We start from the raw sequence: 17,627 nt of genomic DNA, 5'->3' as shown, positions 1-17,627 counted from the left end.
ATTCGTCTGGCTGGGTAATGCAGATCCCACACACCACAGCAGAAAACATCTCGTACCGCTGCAGATTAAGTCCCACGTTTTCAATGGCACTATTTGTGTTGACATGAACAACTTATCAGAAAAGGAGTTCCCAGACTCCTTCAGATATAACCCCAGTTATATCTGAAAGACAATTCTTTTTGCATTAATTTCAGCTGCATGTCAATTAGTTGCAAAACCATTTTTGTTTCTATAATCATTTACAGTTTACAATTTAAAGATATAATTTCTTAGATTCATTTTCTCTAACTGTAATTTTGAAATTCGTCAAAATAATTATTGCTAGTTTGATGCATGCTGAAAATCAACATAATGTCAAAGTCATGCAGTCTGTGACACAACTGCGCAGCTAGATCCATGTGAATCCAAACAGCTTTTCCCAGAGCATTGCCTTTAAATATCGTTGCCTTATTTCTTTAAGAAAGAAGAGAAAATCCCCAATTTATTCCCAAACCAGACTTCAGCATGATTAGAAACCTGTCATGTGCCATGAGCACTAAAAATTGCCACAACGTTTTATGTATAGTATTGTCAAGCATGTGCAATCTGTATGCATCTAGATTGCTATTTGTGCAAAAACATGCAGACCCACTCTGCCTTCATGTGCAAATCCACACTGTGTTCAGTGAGGGTTTTGTGGTAGTCACTTAGGGCAGAATCTGGCCTACGTTTGTTTACCTTCTTGGTATTTAAAAGATAAGAAGAATTATTAACAACTACCTGTTAAAAGCCCCAACTGCAGAATGTTTTAGTAGAAAAATAAACATTTTAAGTTATTGGCAGATAACAGTAGTGCAATTACTTTGTCTGCCTTACTTTCACACAGTAGGTTAAAAAAATATATTGTCACTTGTGAAAAGAACCTAAGACACAGCAGTTATGTAGCTGCCAAATAAAGAGAAGAGGAGCAGATTCTGTGCATGATATAACCGCAGCACTTTATGTAGCTCTCAATGCTTCGTGCCTTTTAATACTCCAGAAAATGAAATCCAAGGCTTGTAAACGAATTACAGTTCTTTCCATACAAAAATATATCACTTAGGTGATTTTCAAAAGGCTGATTAACTGCTGACTAGAATGTCTTCATATTCAGCTATATCCTAGATGACATCTGGATCAACTTCTTTCTTTGAAGAACCATTTTTGGTAGTCCGAGTTGGTACACGGTTGTAATAGTGGTGCTGGGTTTCCATTATAAGCGTTTGACTCGGCTTGTACACACTTCTGGGTTTGTATATGAAACAAAGTACCATCCTACAAAAGACAGAAATAATTTTTGCTTTTCAGGTCTTAAAAATTGCAGGCATATCACTGTGTTTTAAAAGCAACAGAAGACATTCATTACAAATAAATATCCTTCTCATGGGGCCATGCAGTGAAGCCAAAATGCCTAACTTGAGGATCTCTGAAACTTTATCAAAAGACCCTGCTTTTAAACTTACATTAACATTGCTTTAGAGTGATTAGTGTCTTGACATTTAAAGCTGTAAAGAATGTGCTAACTTCATTCACTTCCAATACCTTTTGTTACAGCACCAGAATAGGGGCAGAGAAAACTAAAGCCACGTACAGGCATTACCTAAATTCACCAACTTACTGCACATCTTGCAAGTAAAATGTAAATGTTTTTAGTTAAGTGTAGATGTTAGATATGTTTTAAGCAAAAAAAATTTCTCTTCCTTCAGAGGGTGTATTTTTAGCAGAAAAGGAAAAAATATCTAAGCATGCCCCTTGCCAGCAGATGTGTGTGAAGCCAGCTTGCTTTGCTGGAGGGCAGCACAGCTGTCTCTGAGGTGTAAGGTCTGACAGGCCTTCACAGTCAGATTCCCTAAAGAACACATTTTGAGGCCTCAGGCCCTCCTATTATGGGAGTCTCCAAGAACATTTCATCTCCAATTCACGTCGCTCGCTCCAATCCAGGAGTGCTGTCAGCCAGGAGAGCGAGCTGCAAAAACACGGCGTAGCCAGCTGTGGAGAAATGCCTGCTCCAAGAGCCTTCCTTTGGCCCAAGTGACATCCCCACACGTAACCAAGAAAGAAAGATGTCAAGACCCTGTTTCTGAGCTTGCTCACGGGCCTGCTGACAGACTTAGCTGCTGAATGACTTTCCTGTTTCCATCACGATAATTCACATTTTTGAGTGGACTAATCAATATCTGCCTCGCTCATTTTTGACTCAGTGACCGTAGGAACTTAACACTTGCCAGGCTGCTGGGAAGGCTGTTCAAATCTCTGATTATGCTGCATCCATGAGGACAGCTTTTCCAGTGACTGGCACTTCTCCACATAAAGCAAGAGAAATGCAGTACTGACACCTCACCCATCACTTGCCTTGAAAGGTGGGGACTGGTGATTTTGATTTAATACAATAGAAGAAGAGTAATTGCAACACACCAGTACGTTTAAATCACACACAGACACAAACTGATCAGGAGAAAAAGAAAAGGGGGAAGGAAAGGGGGAAGGAAAGGGGGAAGGAAAGGGGGAAGGAAAGGGGGAAGGAAAGGGGGAAGGAAAGGGGGAAGGAAAGGGGGAAGGAAAGGGGGAAGGAAAGGGGGAAGGAAAGGGGGAAGGAAAGGGGGAAGGAAAGGGGGAAGGAAAGGGGGAAGGGGATTTAGCATCTGAAACTTTAGGAATTATTTTTGAATTTAACGGTTAGGAATGCAGTGGAAACAGCTGTATTCCAAAACTGTTTTCTCAATTATTTCCTGAAGTGAAATAATGAGCTTCATTAAATACATGTCATCTTAGAGATTAATGCATATGACCTTGACAAAATTTGTTAAAAGTCAACATTAAAAATGAAATGTCATTTATAAAGTCAGCCTTTTAAATATTTTGTTTTACTCAGTAATATCACTGTGAGCTTCAGTCAATAGACAGTGGTTTTCATATTTTTCTTTAGAATTTACTCTGCTGTCTGTTACTGGTGGTAGTATCTAAGCATGAAATTTGTTAACCAGGGAGCCTGTAGAGTTTAGATGTATTATGCAGACACATTATGTAAATATACCATTTTGATATATTATGTGACCTTTTCCCTTAGCCAAATAATAATACTCCAGAACCTGACCAAGGCCATCATTTTTCATTCAATTTTTTTTCTCTCAAGCATCCAGGAACTCCCTCAGAGATTTTAAAACTACTAAACACAAGTTTTTCTAAGATCACATGCTATGTTTATTAAATATACTCCATACTTCTCAGTATTTCTCCCCTTTGGGAGCAGGCATTAAGGCTGAAGAAGAGAGGTACGGATTTGCTGAGTGCCCACAACCAGTAAGATGTGTCCTGTGTAGGGGCGGGAGTACGGCAGAAGGTCTTTTATGATGGTGTATTAAATGCAACGACTGCACATTACATTGCAGAAAAGCTCAGGGAGCACTTCTGATGCTCATGAGGAGGGTCAAAAGAGATGGTCTGCAGAGGAAAAGTAGCTGCTCAAAGGCAGGGGAGAGCGTAAAGTAATGGTGGTATGTGAAGTACTGGGGATATATGGTGGTATGAGTACTGGGGAATCAGAGAAGTCAATGAAAGGAGAGCAGAAGTGGGCCAGCCATGAGACTGGCTGGGGAAGGGGGATATGGAGGCACCTCAGTTCTCAGGAGAAGACAGTAGGGATGTGATGTGAGAAAGAACTGAGCAGCCCACAAAAAGTGCTAGATGTGGACAAGGCAAAGAGAGACCTCTGCCAACCTTCCCTACTCCTCTGACATTAAGAAAGGTGCTTTCCTTCCTCTCGTCTTCCTATTCTTTATGACTGGCATACTCTTCAACTGCACGCTGCTGCTACCCTGTGGTTCTATGCTCAGATATTAAAAGCCAAGACAGCATATTTCTCCCAGAGATCTACGCTGACAATGTGGCCTGCACAATGTGTAGGCAGTAAGATAAAAATTAAAAAACTCACCAATTCTGCTCCCACCCACTCACTCTCCCCCAAAACACAATTCTCCTCCAACACCCCCAAAAAAACAAACCCCAAAACAAGCAGGCATACTTACCTCTCTGAAAACAAATTTCTGGTTTTCAGGAACATTGTGGACATTTTCTTGACACAAGTACATTGTCAAGTAGTCAGTCCCTGAATCGACTGCTGCACAGACTTCTGGCTGCCGGGTGTTGTAACGTATTTCATTATGGGATGTGTACTCAAAAAACTGCAAACCCAAGAGAAGAAATAAAGGACAATAGCCATTTCATATGTACAGAAGAAAGTATTTATAAGGTGGATATACTAAGATACTATAATTAAGTTCACACATTAAAGTTGCTATTGTGGAGAGAAATTCTGGTAAAAATATTCAGGGAGCCTTAAATGCTCCTGTTTGTTTACTATTTTACAGAAAATCAATCTCACCACAGCACTGCTTTACTCTGGTAGCATTTAAAATGTATGAAATGCTGAATAAATGCTCTGGAAAACAGACGTTCCAGCACTAAAGAACTTACAAAATTTGACTGTAATATTCTCCTTTCGCATCCTAGATCACCCTTAAAAATAGTTTACAGCCTGACATTATGCCTTCTTAATTCTGTTGTCACAAAATGATGTTATTTTTAATTAATGAGTTGCTCTCTGCATAGTACAAATGCAGTTTGGTCAAGGTTCATTTCTAGTTAAAAAGGACTCAGGGTGCATCATGATGAGCATTTTGTTATATAACATTTTAAGACACTTTTTAGAGCAAATCAACTGCAGCTGCTTTTAAACAAGAACAGAACTTTATAAAAGACAATTTATTGGATTTGCTTATTGCACAATATTCTACAGAGGTGTTCTGAACATGCTCTAAAACATCTTGCCTTTTGTAGCAATTCTGCTGAGGACTTCCTTAAAATTTTTATATTTATCATGGACACTTGCCAAATTTTGGACTTCATTAAAGAGCGGCAGAGTTTCAGAGTTGTTTGTATTTAGCACGCTTGTAAATAATTTAGATGACGATAGTGCACGGATGTGTGTTTAGATCTGATTTAGATTATACTCAGTAGGGCAGAAGAGTTTTATACACATCAGAAAATTGCTTGTTATCAATAACACAGTTGCATTAGTGGAAAGCAATAAAAGCAAGAGGGAGAGAAGGAAAACTCCTTTGTTTTGTATCACCCCTGAAGAATGAGACTGCAAGGCTTTGTGAAGAGGGCTGTATCAATTCAGAAATGTTGCATATACTTGAACTTCCCACAAAACCACCCTTAGCAACCACCAAGGCTAATTAACCTTGAAAGAAAAACTGGAAACGGAGTTTTAATGTAAACAGGACTGTGTGATTACAAAGTCTGCAGTCATCCATTTCCAGCTGTAAGAGCTCTGATCTAGACTATGCTGATGGTGGTTGTTCCATGAAATCTCCTCTGCTCCTCCTTCTATCAGAATCAGGAATTTCTCTGCCCAGGTGGCTGTTGCAGCCATACGCAGACCAACATTGTCCACTTGTGGTGTCAGCTTGTGGTGCTCCATGGCTCTTCTTTGGGCAGTGATGTGAGTCCCCCTCTCCCCCAGAACTAACCTGTTCGCCGTCATTCATTTGTGGTAAGCCGCAAAGGGAAGTGAGTGTTTTGAGAAAGCAACTTCAAGATTGAAGTTTATCTGCTGACATAGCGCCCAGGAGACACTGATTTCTCCTTGAAACCTATTGCTGGGAACTCTTTCTATGATGTCGGCTGCACTGCCTTTACAATATCTGCTTTATGCCAGAAATGTCTCATCGTCAACAAAAGTCAAATGTAATCTTTCTGGCCAAAAGTTTTTTAATTATTATTTTTTACCCCAATAGGCATGGGCTATTCCCTGGCCTCCAAGCTTTAGCTCCCAGGTTCAGTATCTGACTGCCACATGGAAAGCCTGCTACTTTGGGCACCAGAGTGAGCTGGAAGGGCACTCATTTTAAGCCTATGACTTGTGAATAAAGAAAAAGCTTCATTCCTGCTCATTTGTGTCTGTATGGACACTTTTTTTACAGCTGCCACTTTTACAAGGCCACATTTAGAGTCTTGCTCATTAGTGGGTTTATAAGATACAATAACTCTTTTTAGCAATTTGTATTCAGTATCAGTGAAAGCCTGCAAGCTGTGGATTGGACCAGATGCATCGAGTAGATGGAGCAGCTACTAGGTCAGAGCACTCATTACTACTGACATCTTTCCTGAACAGCCTCTCAAGGACTTGCATTGACTGTGGAGAAGAGCAAGTAAAATGGTTAATTTCTGGATAACATTAAGGATTTGGCTTATAGTATTAGCAACCAAGCACTACTGCTGCCTCCTCGCCCAATGAACATTACACAGTTCTTTACCCTGTACTGCTTAAGTGGAATAAATACTTCAGGCTTTTTCAAGCATTTTTTAGTGCTCTTTCCTTGCCTAGTGGGTTCTGTGGGCAGAAAGCAAGCATTACAACAGAAAATATTTCATTCCAGTAACAAGAAAACAAGAATCAGCATTTCATTAACATGCTGTCAGGGCTCTGACAGAGGAGAGACTGATTTATATGTCCCTGCTCATTGCAAGGGGGATGGACTAGATGACCTTTGAAGGTCCCTTCCAACCCAAACTATTCTATGATTCTACACATGAGGGAAAAGCTGTGGATGTTGTGTGCTTAGACTTCAGCAAAGCCTTTGACACCGTATGCCACAGCATTCTCCTGGAGAAGCTGGCTGCTCATGGCCTGGATGGGTGTACTCTGCAATGGATGAAGAACTGCCTGGATGGCCGGGCCCAAAGAGTTGTGGTGAACGGAGCCAAATCCAGTTGGCCGCTGGTCATGAGTGGTGTTTCCCAGGGCTCAGTATTTGGGCCGGTTCTGTTTAATCTCTTTATCAATGACCCGAATGAGAGGATTGAGTACACCCTTAGTAAGTTTGCAGACAACACCAAGTTGGGTGGGAGTGTTGATCTGCTGGAAGGTAGGATGGCCGTACAGAGGGATCTGGGCTGGCTGGATCACTGGGCTGAGGCCAATTGTATGAGGTTCAACAAGGCCAAGTGTCAGGTCCTGCACTTGGGTCATAACAACCCCAGGCAGTGCTACAGGCTCGGGGAAGAGTGGCTGGAAACCTGCCTGGCAGAGAGGGATCTGGGGGTGTTGACTGACAGCCAGCTGAATATGAGCCAGCAGTGTGCCCAAGTGGCCAAAAAGGCCAAGAGCATCCTGGTTTGTATCAGGAATAGTGTGGCCAGCAGGACTAGGGAAGTGATTGTGCCACTGTACTCGGTGCTGTTGAGGCCGCACCTTGAATCCTGTGTTCAGTTTTGGGCCCCCCATCATAAGAAGGACATTGAGGTACTAGAGAGAGTGCAGAGGAGGGTGACGAAGCTGGTGAGGGGCCTGGAGCACAAGTCTGATGAGGAGCAGCTGAGGGAACTGGGGCTGTTTGGCCTGGAGAAAAGGAGGCTGAGGGGAGACCTGATCGCTGTCTGCAACTGCCTGAAAGGAGGTTGTAGCATGGAGGGGGTTGGTCTCTTCTCCCAAGTAACAAGTGATAGGACAAGAAGAAATGGCCTCAAGTTGCGCCAGAGGGGGTTTAGATTGGATATTAGGAAAAAATTCCTCACAGAAAGGGTTGTCAGGCACTGGAACAGGCTGCCCCAGGAAGTGGTGGAGTCACCATCCCTGGAGGTGTTTAAAAGGCATTTAGACGAGGTTCTTAGGGACATGGTTTAGTGCTGGAGTTAGGTTATGGTTGGACTCGATGATCCCGAGGGTCTCTTCCAACCGAAATGATTCTGTGATTCTATGATTCTATTTTCAACCTGATCCAGTAACTAGTAGCCTTACTGCATTTTTTTCCTTCAGAGAACAAGTAGATTACCTTAAGTGCTACTGGGTAACTTGAATAGGCCTTTTACCCAGTGCCTACCACTTCTGGCTGATCTACAGGATATGCCCCAGCCGCATCAGTGCTCTGTGGCACCAGGGATGGAGGCAAATTTTGGCTACCTCTCTAGACCATGAAACACTCTCGTCCCTCTCCCTGCCTGGCTATTACTCTTCTGCACGCAGCAAGAAGCTTGCACAGGTCTGATACCCCTTTTGCAGAAAACCCAAGGACTTTGCTAAGCTCTTTGTTTGCCACTCCGTGTTCACCTCAAATCTATCAGCTGTAAATGGGAACATTGCGGGGGGAGTACTGTCAGACAAACCCGGCTGCTCCATGGTTTCCCATCCTCTTGCCACACCAGGTCAGCTTCCTGCCATCACACATCGGGGCCCTCTGTGCTGCTTCCCATCCATACCAAGAAGGGTAATGAGCTTTACTGGTGTTGAATTTCAAAGCCTTTCATTCTTGTCTACCAGGACAGACACATCCACAAAACATCAGCAGCCTGAGGTACGAGCATTGGGTAGCCAGTGTTTTGCATATTTTCTGCCTCTCTTCCATATACACTCAACTCCTATCACCACAATCATATACACCTTCTTGCTATGATGAACGCATTAATTTTAAACCAACACATAGTTAGCTTTCTTACTGCTTGCACAAAAGCAACTCAAAAGGACTAAAGGGAATCCTCTCACTTAGGCCATGGATTCGAGGAAAAATAGCAACAAATTACCAGGGTTTTCTGAGAGTGGTTTTACTTGCTGACACATAAAATGGGAGCAGGTGCTGGACTTCATAAATAATCGAGAGCACGGAGCTCTCTCCTCTCGGCACAGTGCACACAGATATTCAGAGGTCACTCTAAGTGGAGAATTGCTTCTGGTGAAAAGAGCTTTTGCAGTTGTCCCCTACATAAACAGCCACCTGCCACTAGTATATCATGCCAGAGGATGGGTGTACTGGAGTGTAAGACACATATGGTTGACCAAGTTAACCTTCATTAATGTTAAATCCTATCAAGACGCTTTTGGAATAACTTTACTGAGCTGTACTCGGGAGAATAAACTTCATTTCTTTATACCATAAGACAGTGGATGTGCAGCAGAGAGTACTATTTGAGGAAGAAAGTGATGAATGGTGGAGCAAACTCTGCGGAAGAAGGGATAAGAAGAAGACCAGAGGATTAAAAATGTGAGCCAGCCAGGAAAGAGGAGAGGTATGTGAAAAGGAGTAAAACATGACTAGTTTGAGTAGTAAACTGGCGGGAAGAATAAGTGAGAGGAGAGGCAGAGCAGGGGCATTAGACTGGGAGCCAGCCAGCATGGAAAAGAAAGTGTTAAATAGCATGGTGTGGAGAAACTGGAGCTGTTTGTGAGACGTGGTGCAGGGTAGGGGATTGGAGTGAAGCTTTGTAATAAGGGTTTGCTGCTAAAGCTGTATATAGGGTAATGTGTGGACTGATGAGAGCAGACTGGAAGAGAGCAGGCAGAAGAGCTTGAGATTAGGATGGCAGATTCCCTTTCCAAGGACAAAACGGAAGTTAAAGGCTGCCTCTTGTCAGGAAACATCTGTGTGGTGAAGTACCTGCTCTCCTTAGTGTTGATACAACTAGAGGATGACCGTCACCATCCGTTCCACCAGGTGACAGCGGTGGATGTAAATGTGGGAGATTTGACTGTTTGGGTTCTGCCGTTGTCACCTGCTAACTCAGCTGAGAAATTCACATCACCAGGAGCAGCCTGTCATCTTTTAAGAAAGACTGTCAAAAGGGCAGTGGGATGGGAAGGCAATGGAGAGAAGTGTCCCTCTGGTAGGTTTTGCAGCTATTTGTGAGCCAGAAAAAGGAGGTGCAAGTTCAGTAATCCTGACTTCCATTTCCCATCTCACTTGTGCTTCTACGTCATGTCTTCTTTTAGTGTCCCCCTGTTCCCATACCCACAGTTCTTCCCGCTGTCCACTCTTTCTCTTGCAGCTACTACCTGTCACCCCTGCTCATGCCCCACTTGGCAGCTGGTATCTCAGCTCCCACGTTCAATCCCCCTGCTACTAAAGAGGTCTCCAGTGACTCTGCTTGTTTCATGCTTCCTCCCTGTAGCCTGTGACTACTCCTTCCTCTGTCACACATGCCTTGCTCCTCATCTGTTGCCCAACCTCTGTTCCAAACAACTTCTGCCCTCTGTCACCTTGCCCCCCTTTCCCTGGCTCCTGTCAGCCCTCTCATGCCTTGTGCCCGTTTCACTAATATTGTTTCACCCCTTTCCTGTGTTTGTCCTTCCTTCCTCAGGCTCTGCAATTCTCTTGTGTCATCTCATATTTTCTTTTATCGGTTTATATTGCAGCCAGGTAGTTTCTCCGCTTCTCCTTCCTCTGGCTGCCTGGATGCCAGCAGAGGGAGCATGGATTGCACAGCTCTGAGAGCATCGCTGCTCTCGGTCTGGTGCCTGATATCCAGGTACGTGGACATATCACACCATCAGCACAGAGCATTAATATCCCATGATTTGATATCTTTGCAGTAAATTCAGTTAAGTCTTTTAGTGCTAGCTAAACAAAAGATAACTTCAAAAATGTCACCTCCTAAGAACTATTCTCCTATGAATTATACTTGTCTTTTACTTTTACCTTTTACCCTGTGCCTGACCTCAAGAGCCATCAAAATTAAAAGCATCCAATGCAAGAATCAAAATTAGATGTAAGATCACCTCACTGTAGGAACGTATTTTTTAAGCCCTACTGTCATGCTTTTTACCATACTTTTTACATTACAGCCATAGCATTGGTCAAAATTAAAATAAAACACAAAACTTACCTGATTTTGTCCCATGCCATGACATGGGTACAGTATGATCCTATGTCCAGTTACTTGATGTTCACTTGGAGGGTTATAATCAAAACAGAAGTTTGCCATTCCTCTATTCTTCAGCTAATCAAAACAAAATAATATTTTAGTGTTAATCTGAAGTAAGGGAGATACACTTTACACCCACCCTGTTGGGCTATGAGTTCCAGAGCTGGTTCAAACTAGTTGGAATAGATCAAATGGATCAAACGGCAACACCCCTCTCAGACTAATGTGGAATAAAACTGTTGGATCCGTCTTGACTTTGTGTATTGAAGCAGTCAGACATGATGGCTTCCCCAAGGAATGATACCATGTTCTAGCATACTTGCAAATGAAGCAGGTAGGAACTATGAAAAGTTGTGTTGAAACTCAACAAGCCAGCAAATCATGCAAAACAAAAGAATCTGCCATGCCTTTAACTTCTTTTTTTCCCCCCCCCAGGATCTCCTTGTCCAATTTTCTCATGAAAAGATGACTACATACTTTTCTCTTTTTGTCAAATGGGAGACATTAGAAGGATTTGTTCTCCAAAGGACTCCAGTACCCTCTTGAGGTTGAACAAGCAGACAGACTTTAAGATCAGAAATCATGACAATGGGTAAGATATATCTTTCCAAAGGGACACTGGGTGTGATTTTAAACATTCTTTCCTAGTATTGCTGATCTCTGACACGATAGGTACATAACTTTTAGATTAAATTTTAAAATATTGTTACCTGATTTTTAAAAACATCAGGCTAATTAACACAGGTTTGCATTTAAGTATTCAGGAGGCAAAAGTAACTGAAAATAAGTTAAGCAATGCCATAACAATTACTGACTCCTAGTACTAGCCACTTAGCTAAATTTAAAATTACACAGAGCAAAACAGGTTCTGCAAACATAGGTTCAAGCTGAATGCCCCTGTTACTGAGTGTAATTATATCACAAAGAATAAGCAGAGTAAATGTCAGGAGAGTTACTTCAGCAAGGTATAATTCCACTGCTCTTCCCTAGTCATGATAACTGTATCCTCAGTTCTTAGCATGGAGAATGAACGCACACGAAGGGATCGCAGAAAGCTAAATCCAACCAAACAAGCCAAACCCTGCAGGACCCAAACCCCCCACAGAGCAAACCACACAAGTTGGAAAATTAAATACTTGTGTTCTACGTATATTTTGCTTTCACAACTTCTGGTTTTACTGCTACCCGACCTCTTCTTTCCACTGATTTGTGCCCGCTCCCGCTGAAAGGCAGCCAAGCTCTCGGTGCTCTGCATGGCTGGGCTGCTGGCCCAAGGCAACAGCAATACATTGTGGGGCTGGGGAGGACCACTGAGCCACCACGGCTTGGGGCCCCTTGCAGAGCTGCTGGGGCTGTGAGGCTCTCCGGTCAGAGCCAAATGCATAAATGTAGGACTGAAGCCCTTACCCTTACAGGTTTGCCTCTTAATTCCTCTCTGAATATGCTTCCACTATGCATTTGGTGTAATTTTTCAGTCCAGGATAAACTAATATCTGAATTTGGTCTATGATAAAATTTATCCTTAGTTTTCGTGTCCAAGTTTGCCAGAAGCAAAAGAAATCCCCTGGGCACCCTTTCTACAGAAAGCCTTGTGTGGTTTGATGGGAACACACTAGACCGCTGCACCCCTCCCTGAGCTGTCAAAAGAAGACATTTTGTTTACCTTCACAACACTAGGCAAGAATTACTCTTAGAAAAACAGGAAAGTGTCTTTTACAGATTATTTTTAACACTACCATGAAACTAGATAAACCAAACAATACGCTTCTCATGTTTTTACATTCTACATCAAGAAATGTCAACCTAAAGTCATAACCACTTAAGAATTGTAATTGTACCTCTAAAAACATAAATCGGCTTTGGTTGTTGTCAGCAGCTGTCATCAGGATCTGAGGGTCCCTCATTAGTATGTTTAGCAACATATGACTTTGCCTGTCTCCTGACTCCAAGGGAAGATAAAGGTACAAAGCCCTCAGCTGAGGTGCCCTTCCAGACAACCCAACGCCTTCGCCACTGCTCCAAGCATGGATTCTTTGCTGTCAGCCCCAGCACGTGCTCCCTTTTGTGCTGCGGAAATTTAAATAACCTCTTTTAAAACACCGTGCACCACTAGAAGTACGGTAACTCTCCTACGCATGTTATGCAATGCCTAAATACAGGCAAAAACCCAAAAGCTGTGTAAAAGATTACTAACTTAAGCTTCATTTCAGATGGTTTAAAACTGAGCCTGTACTCCTGGGATGCTACCATGTATGTTCTCTCATTTTTCTCTTTCATTCATAAATGCTTGTGATACATGGACATATTCCTAAACATACATGGTCCATACTTTAACCTGTTCTTTTTTTAAATTTTGTTTTATCAGACATCAGTAGATGTTCTTTTATATCCACACTTCATCGGGAAGCCTAATAGATATTAAAGACCTAATTTTTGGGAATAGTGCATACTAAGCTGTTAAATGACTTGATCTGAAATGACAAAGATTTGAAAATAATCAGATTTGAAAATCTGACTGCAGCATCATTTATAAAGAAAAGAAAACAAACAAACAAAAACCCCACGATCTGTTCCAAGGCAGAAAAAAGTACAAGAGAATTTGTGAAAGTAATATTTTTCTCTTGTTAAATGAGAATACACAATTTAAGTTCCTTTTATGTACAACAGCTCTATTAAAACAGTAATCATCCATTCATTTCTGAAGCTTTGTTCCTATATCCACCATACACAAGTCATGCAATAAGAACAATTTTTTTCCATCACTTACCTTAATTCTTCTGCAGAATGCTGCATTAGAGAAACAGAAGCAAGAAAAAATGTTGATCACCTTGCCATTGAAACACATCGTTCAGTTCTAAAAAGTTCTGCCCATACAGCATCACTGGCTGCATCTTTCTACAACATTTGCCTCTTATTGAAATGTTGCAGGTGTACTCTACAACGCCATTTAGTTCCCACTCTGGAGGGTGGGACAAGTAATAAACAGCAACTACTGAAATATCCACCTCAGGCCTTTATCCCTTACTGCTTGGAGAAATTTAAATCTGTTGTTTCCTAACATCTGGACACTTGCATGCAACAACACAATACAGGTGGTATTCTGTAAAGAATTCTTAGTTTTGGGGGTATTTTTAAGATAAAATCCATTTCATATAACTTTAAGCAAAGCATCAACAACAGATTTTTGACATTAAAACTTCATTACATTAGTTGATAAATGCGGATGGTGGAGCAGAGCCAACCTTTCTCTTCATCCACAAAATAGATCAGAATCCTCTTTATTCTGCCACAGTGGCATTGGTGCTGATGCATTAGTGGTATGGGCAGATGATACTGTGGGACACAGTAAGACAGGGATTTATAGCAAGCCAACAGCTCCATGGTACTGACCAGGCATAAGCTTTTACCTCAAACGTAATCTGAGGAGTCACAGGGAATGATTTTACTGAGTGTAGGCCATTTTCATATCAGGCTTTTTGGAAAAAAGGTTGTGAATACCCTCAGATTTATGTTAACTACTTAAATGGAGTGGTGAAATGGGTATGCACCACTGATGACTAAGATCCTTCAAAGGAATCGATGATGAGACACTGCTGTTGGAATTCACTTGCTCATCCCAGCGAGTCCACATCTCTCTGGGAGGCTGAAGAACATACAAGAACATGTCTCAAGTGACAGTGTGTTCACTTGAGATTAACACCACTTGAATTTCTCCCACTTGCTTTAAAAAAGTCTGTCTCAAGCTTTCAGAGGCTGTACAGACAAGGGAATGGTGCATATTTTCCTGTGATGGGCTTCAGATCTCCAGGTCTAGTCAGCCATAACCTTGGGTACCAATTCAGTCTCAAGTGGCAGCTCTACCAATTGTATTATTATGCAGTCTAAAGGTATACCCTAGAGGGCCTCATACCTCTGAGAACTTGTAACACCAGACATGCAGTAGTCTTTTTTATTGCATAACTTAAGCCACATAGCTAAGATCTCTTCTGTAAGCCTGTCCATATATATCATGTGTTATTAGATAATTTACAAGATGGTCTCTTTCATGTTCCAGCAAAATTCTGCATACGTTTAAAGGCTTAAAATCTTCCTTCCTGTTCTTTCTTTTTTTTTTCCCAAGGATATATCTGGTCTAAATTAAAAAAAAAAATATGACTAAGCATTTGGGAATTCCTTGAAGACAAGATGGTCTTGGGGGAAAATGTGGAAGGAAGTTGCCAATAGAAGAATTCAAGTTTTTGTTCTCCCAACTGATACAGTCAGTCTCAGATACCTTTAAGGATATGTGGTGAAAAGAACCATCGGCTGGAGTGTCACAACAGACATCTATCAGCTTAGCAGCTTCACATTCAGCTGGAAGATAGATCAGCTAGAAGCTGTTTAAGAACAAAGAAAAACTCCTGTGTCCTGGGGTGCATCAAGCCCAGCGTTGCCAGCCGGGCAGGGAGGGGATTGTCCCGCTCTGCTCTGCACTGGGGCGGCCTCACCTGGAGCGCTGGGTGCAGCTCTGGGTGCCACAGGATAAAAAGGATATAAAGCTACTGGAGAGTGTCCAGAAGAGGGCTATGAAATTGGTGAAGGGTTTGGAGAGGAAGCTGTATGAGGAGCAGCTAAAGTCACTTGGTCTGTTCAGCCTGGAGAAGAGGAGACTGAGGGGAGACCTCATGGGGCTGCAGCTTCCTCACCAGGGGAGGAGGAGGGGCAGGGCTGAGCTCTTCTCTCTGGTGACCAGTGACAGAACCCGAGGGAATGGCAGGAAGATGTGCCAGGGGAGGTTCAGGTTGGACATGAGGAAAAGGTTCTTCCCCCAGAGGGTGGTGGAGCACTGGAACAGGCTCCCCAGGGAGGGGTCACGGCCCCAAGCCTGACAGTGTTCAAGCAGAGACTGGACAAGGCCTCAGACACATGGTGTGACCTGTGGGGTTGTCCTGTGCAGGGACAGGAGTTGGACTCGATGATCCTTGCGGGTCCCTTCCAACTCAGAACATTCTATGATTCTATGATTCTATATATCAGAATACAATACGGTCTCACTGCCAAGCAATCAAACTTAGAAAAAAAGCATAGATAAAAATCCTGATTTGTGTGTCTTTTGAAAGCAATCTGGATGCCAAGTCCAAAGACAAATTCAGTGATAGACCATGAATTTCTCCTCAGATATGGACCCTGAATGCCAGATATACTCAGCACACTTCAGAGGGGAGAAAAACCCTGAATATTCCCTTGCTTTGCAGCTGAGCTTTTCCACAGACACCGGTAACATGACAAGATCACAGCACTGCCCAGTTCCCCTGTCTTCACCCAAATGCACAATGCAGCAGTGTCATAGTGCTAATACTAAACACGCACATCCTCCCTAATGGTGTCCACGCTGTCCCTCTCCAGGGCAGCCAAGATTTGGAAGCAGACTTTAGACTGGGCTATCTAAGTGGACAACACCACAGACCTACGATTCAGGTCTAAGATTTCACACCAGCTGAAGCACAAGTACAGCACACACTTTGGTGGTAAGTGCATGCTCAGGGATGGCCAAATCAGATGCTACGTCAAAAAAAGACAGATATCAGTGCACTACTCAAGAACCTAAAAGGGATTATCAGCCCTTCCAGAAACACTGACATCTTATTATTTTTAACCCACTAAATGCCTACCAGCTTCACTCCCACAAAAAAAAAAAACAACAAAAAAAACCCAAACCACCAACAAAAACCAAAACCAAAACCAAACCAAACCCAAAAAAAAGCCCCAATCCCACACCAGAATGTTGAGTTCACGTCCCACACAAAGTTTCAAAGTCACATGGAGCCCAAGGATCAGAAACACTGTTTGCACAGGTGCCCAAGGCACTGTATGGCTTAAAAATGGCAGCTGCTTGAGCTAAGCAAGGAAATAAAATGATATAGCCACAGAATGGTTTGGGTTGGAAGGTACCTTTAAAGATCACCTAGTCCAATCCCCGTGCCATGGGCAGGGTCACCTTCCATTACATCTGGTGGCTCAAAACCCCACCTAACCTGACCTCAAACACTTCCAGGGATGGGGCATCCACAGCTTCTCTGGACAACCTGTTCCAGCACCTCGCCGCCCTCATTGTAAAAAACTTCTTCCTTACATCTATATATAGATATAAGAACATGTCTATGCCCCTACCCTGGCAGCTGAGGTGCCCTGAGAAGAAATTTAATGCACTCTCATTCAGAGCTCTGGGAGCTTCTACTTTGCCTTGCTTTAATACACCACTGCACAAAACAATACTGGGAGCTCAGATGAGAAGTTGGATTAATCTCTACAAATGTCCTTTGCTCTTTCGTTACAATAGTGAATAGGGACTTACGATGTGCTCCTACAAAGATGCTTTGCAAAAAAGGGAATAGCCCTTGAAGTTCTAGCAATTTATGTTTTAAGTTGCCCATGCAGTTATCTTTCTAGCTAATGTTGCTACCCCATACAGCACTATATGAGATTCGATTTTGGAAAATACTTAATGGCCTCTGTAGCCTTAACATTTGAAATTTTATGTTTTGAACTTTACTCCACTTTTCCACTACTGGAATATTTATGGAAAAATCTGACTTAAGTTAAAAAAAAATATGAACGAGAACACTTGTAATATCGATAGTATTCCTTCTAAAAGCACAATTTTGTTCAGAGTACTGAATGAAATTAGCATTGTGGCATTCTACAGTTATTGATGCTATATGATGTTGGTATAAAGTGTACTAATTTTACTACTAAAGAGACTTATTTCCCTCATTTCTAGGCCTTAGTTTATAAGAATGCAAACAGCTCAGGCAAAAATATTGAAAATTCTGTACGTTTAAATGAAGGTTTAAGCAGCTAAACTTTTAGACAACCAAGCTTAGTACAGATAGGAAAAATTTATCTACGTATCAGGAGAAAAATTTTAGCAA

At 42.3% G+C, this 17,627-nt stretch overlaps 1 protein-coding gene across 1 annotated transcript in view; it reads right to left on the bottom strand.

The window, feature by feature from the left end:
* Positions 1 to 311: 311 nt before the first annotated feature.
* GALNT12 (polypeptide N-acetylgalactosaminyltransferase 12) overlaps positions 312 to 17,627 on the bottom strand; it is a 51,213-nt gene continuing 33,897 nt past the window's right edge. Inside the window, exons 8-10 of the mRNA XM_065629007.1 lie at positions 10,678 to 10,791; positions 4,044 to 4,199; positions 312 to 1,293 (exon numbers count right to left, since the gene is read on the bottom strand). Coding sequence (XP_065485079.1) covers positions 1,156 to 1,293; positions 4,044 to 4,199; positions 10,678 to 10,791 — 408 coding nt within the window. The 3' untranslated portion in view covers positions 312 to 1,155. The remainder of the gene's footprint in view (positions 1,294 to 4,043; positions 4,200 to 10,677; positions 10,792 to 17,627) is intronic.

Source organism: Caloenas nicobarica, chromosome 2 (genome assembly GCF_036013445.1).
Source record: "Caloenas nicobarica isolate bCalNic1 chromosome 2, bCalNic1.hap1, whole genome shotgun sequence".
NCBI lineage: Eukaryota > Metazoa > Chordata > Aves > Columbiformes > Columbidae > Caloenas > Caloenas nicobarica.
The sequence above is the reverse complement of the archived record's forward strand: the minus strand, read 5'-3'. Positions and strand labels throughout refer to the sequence as shown.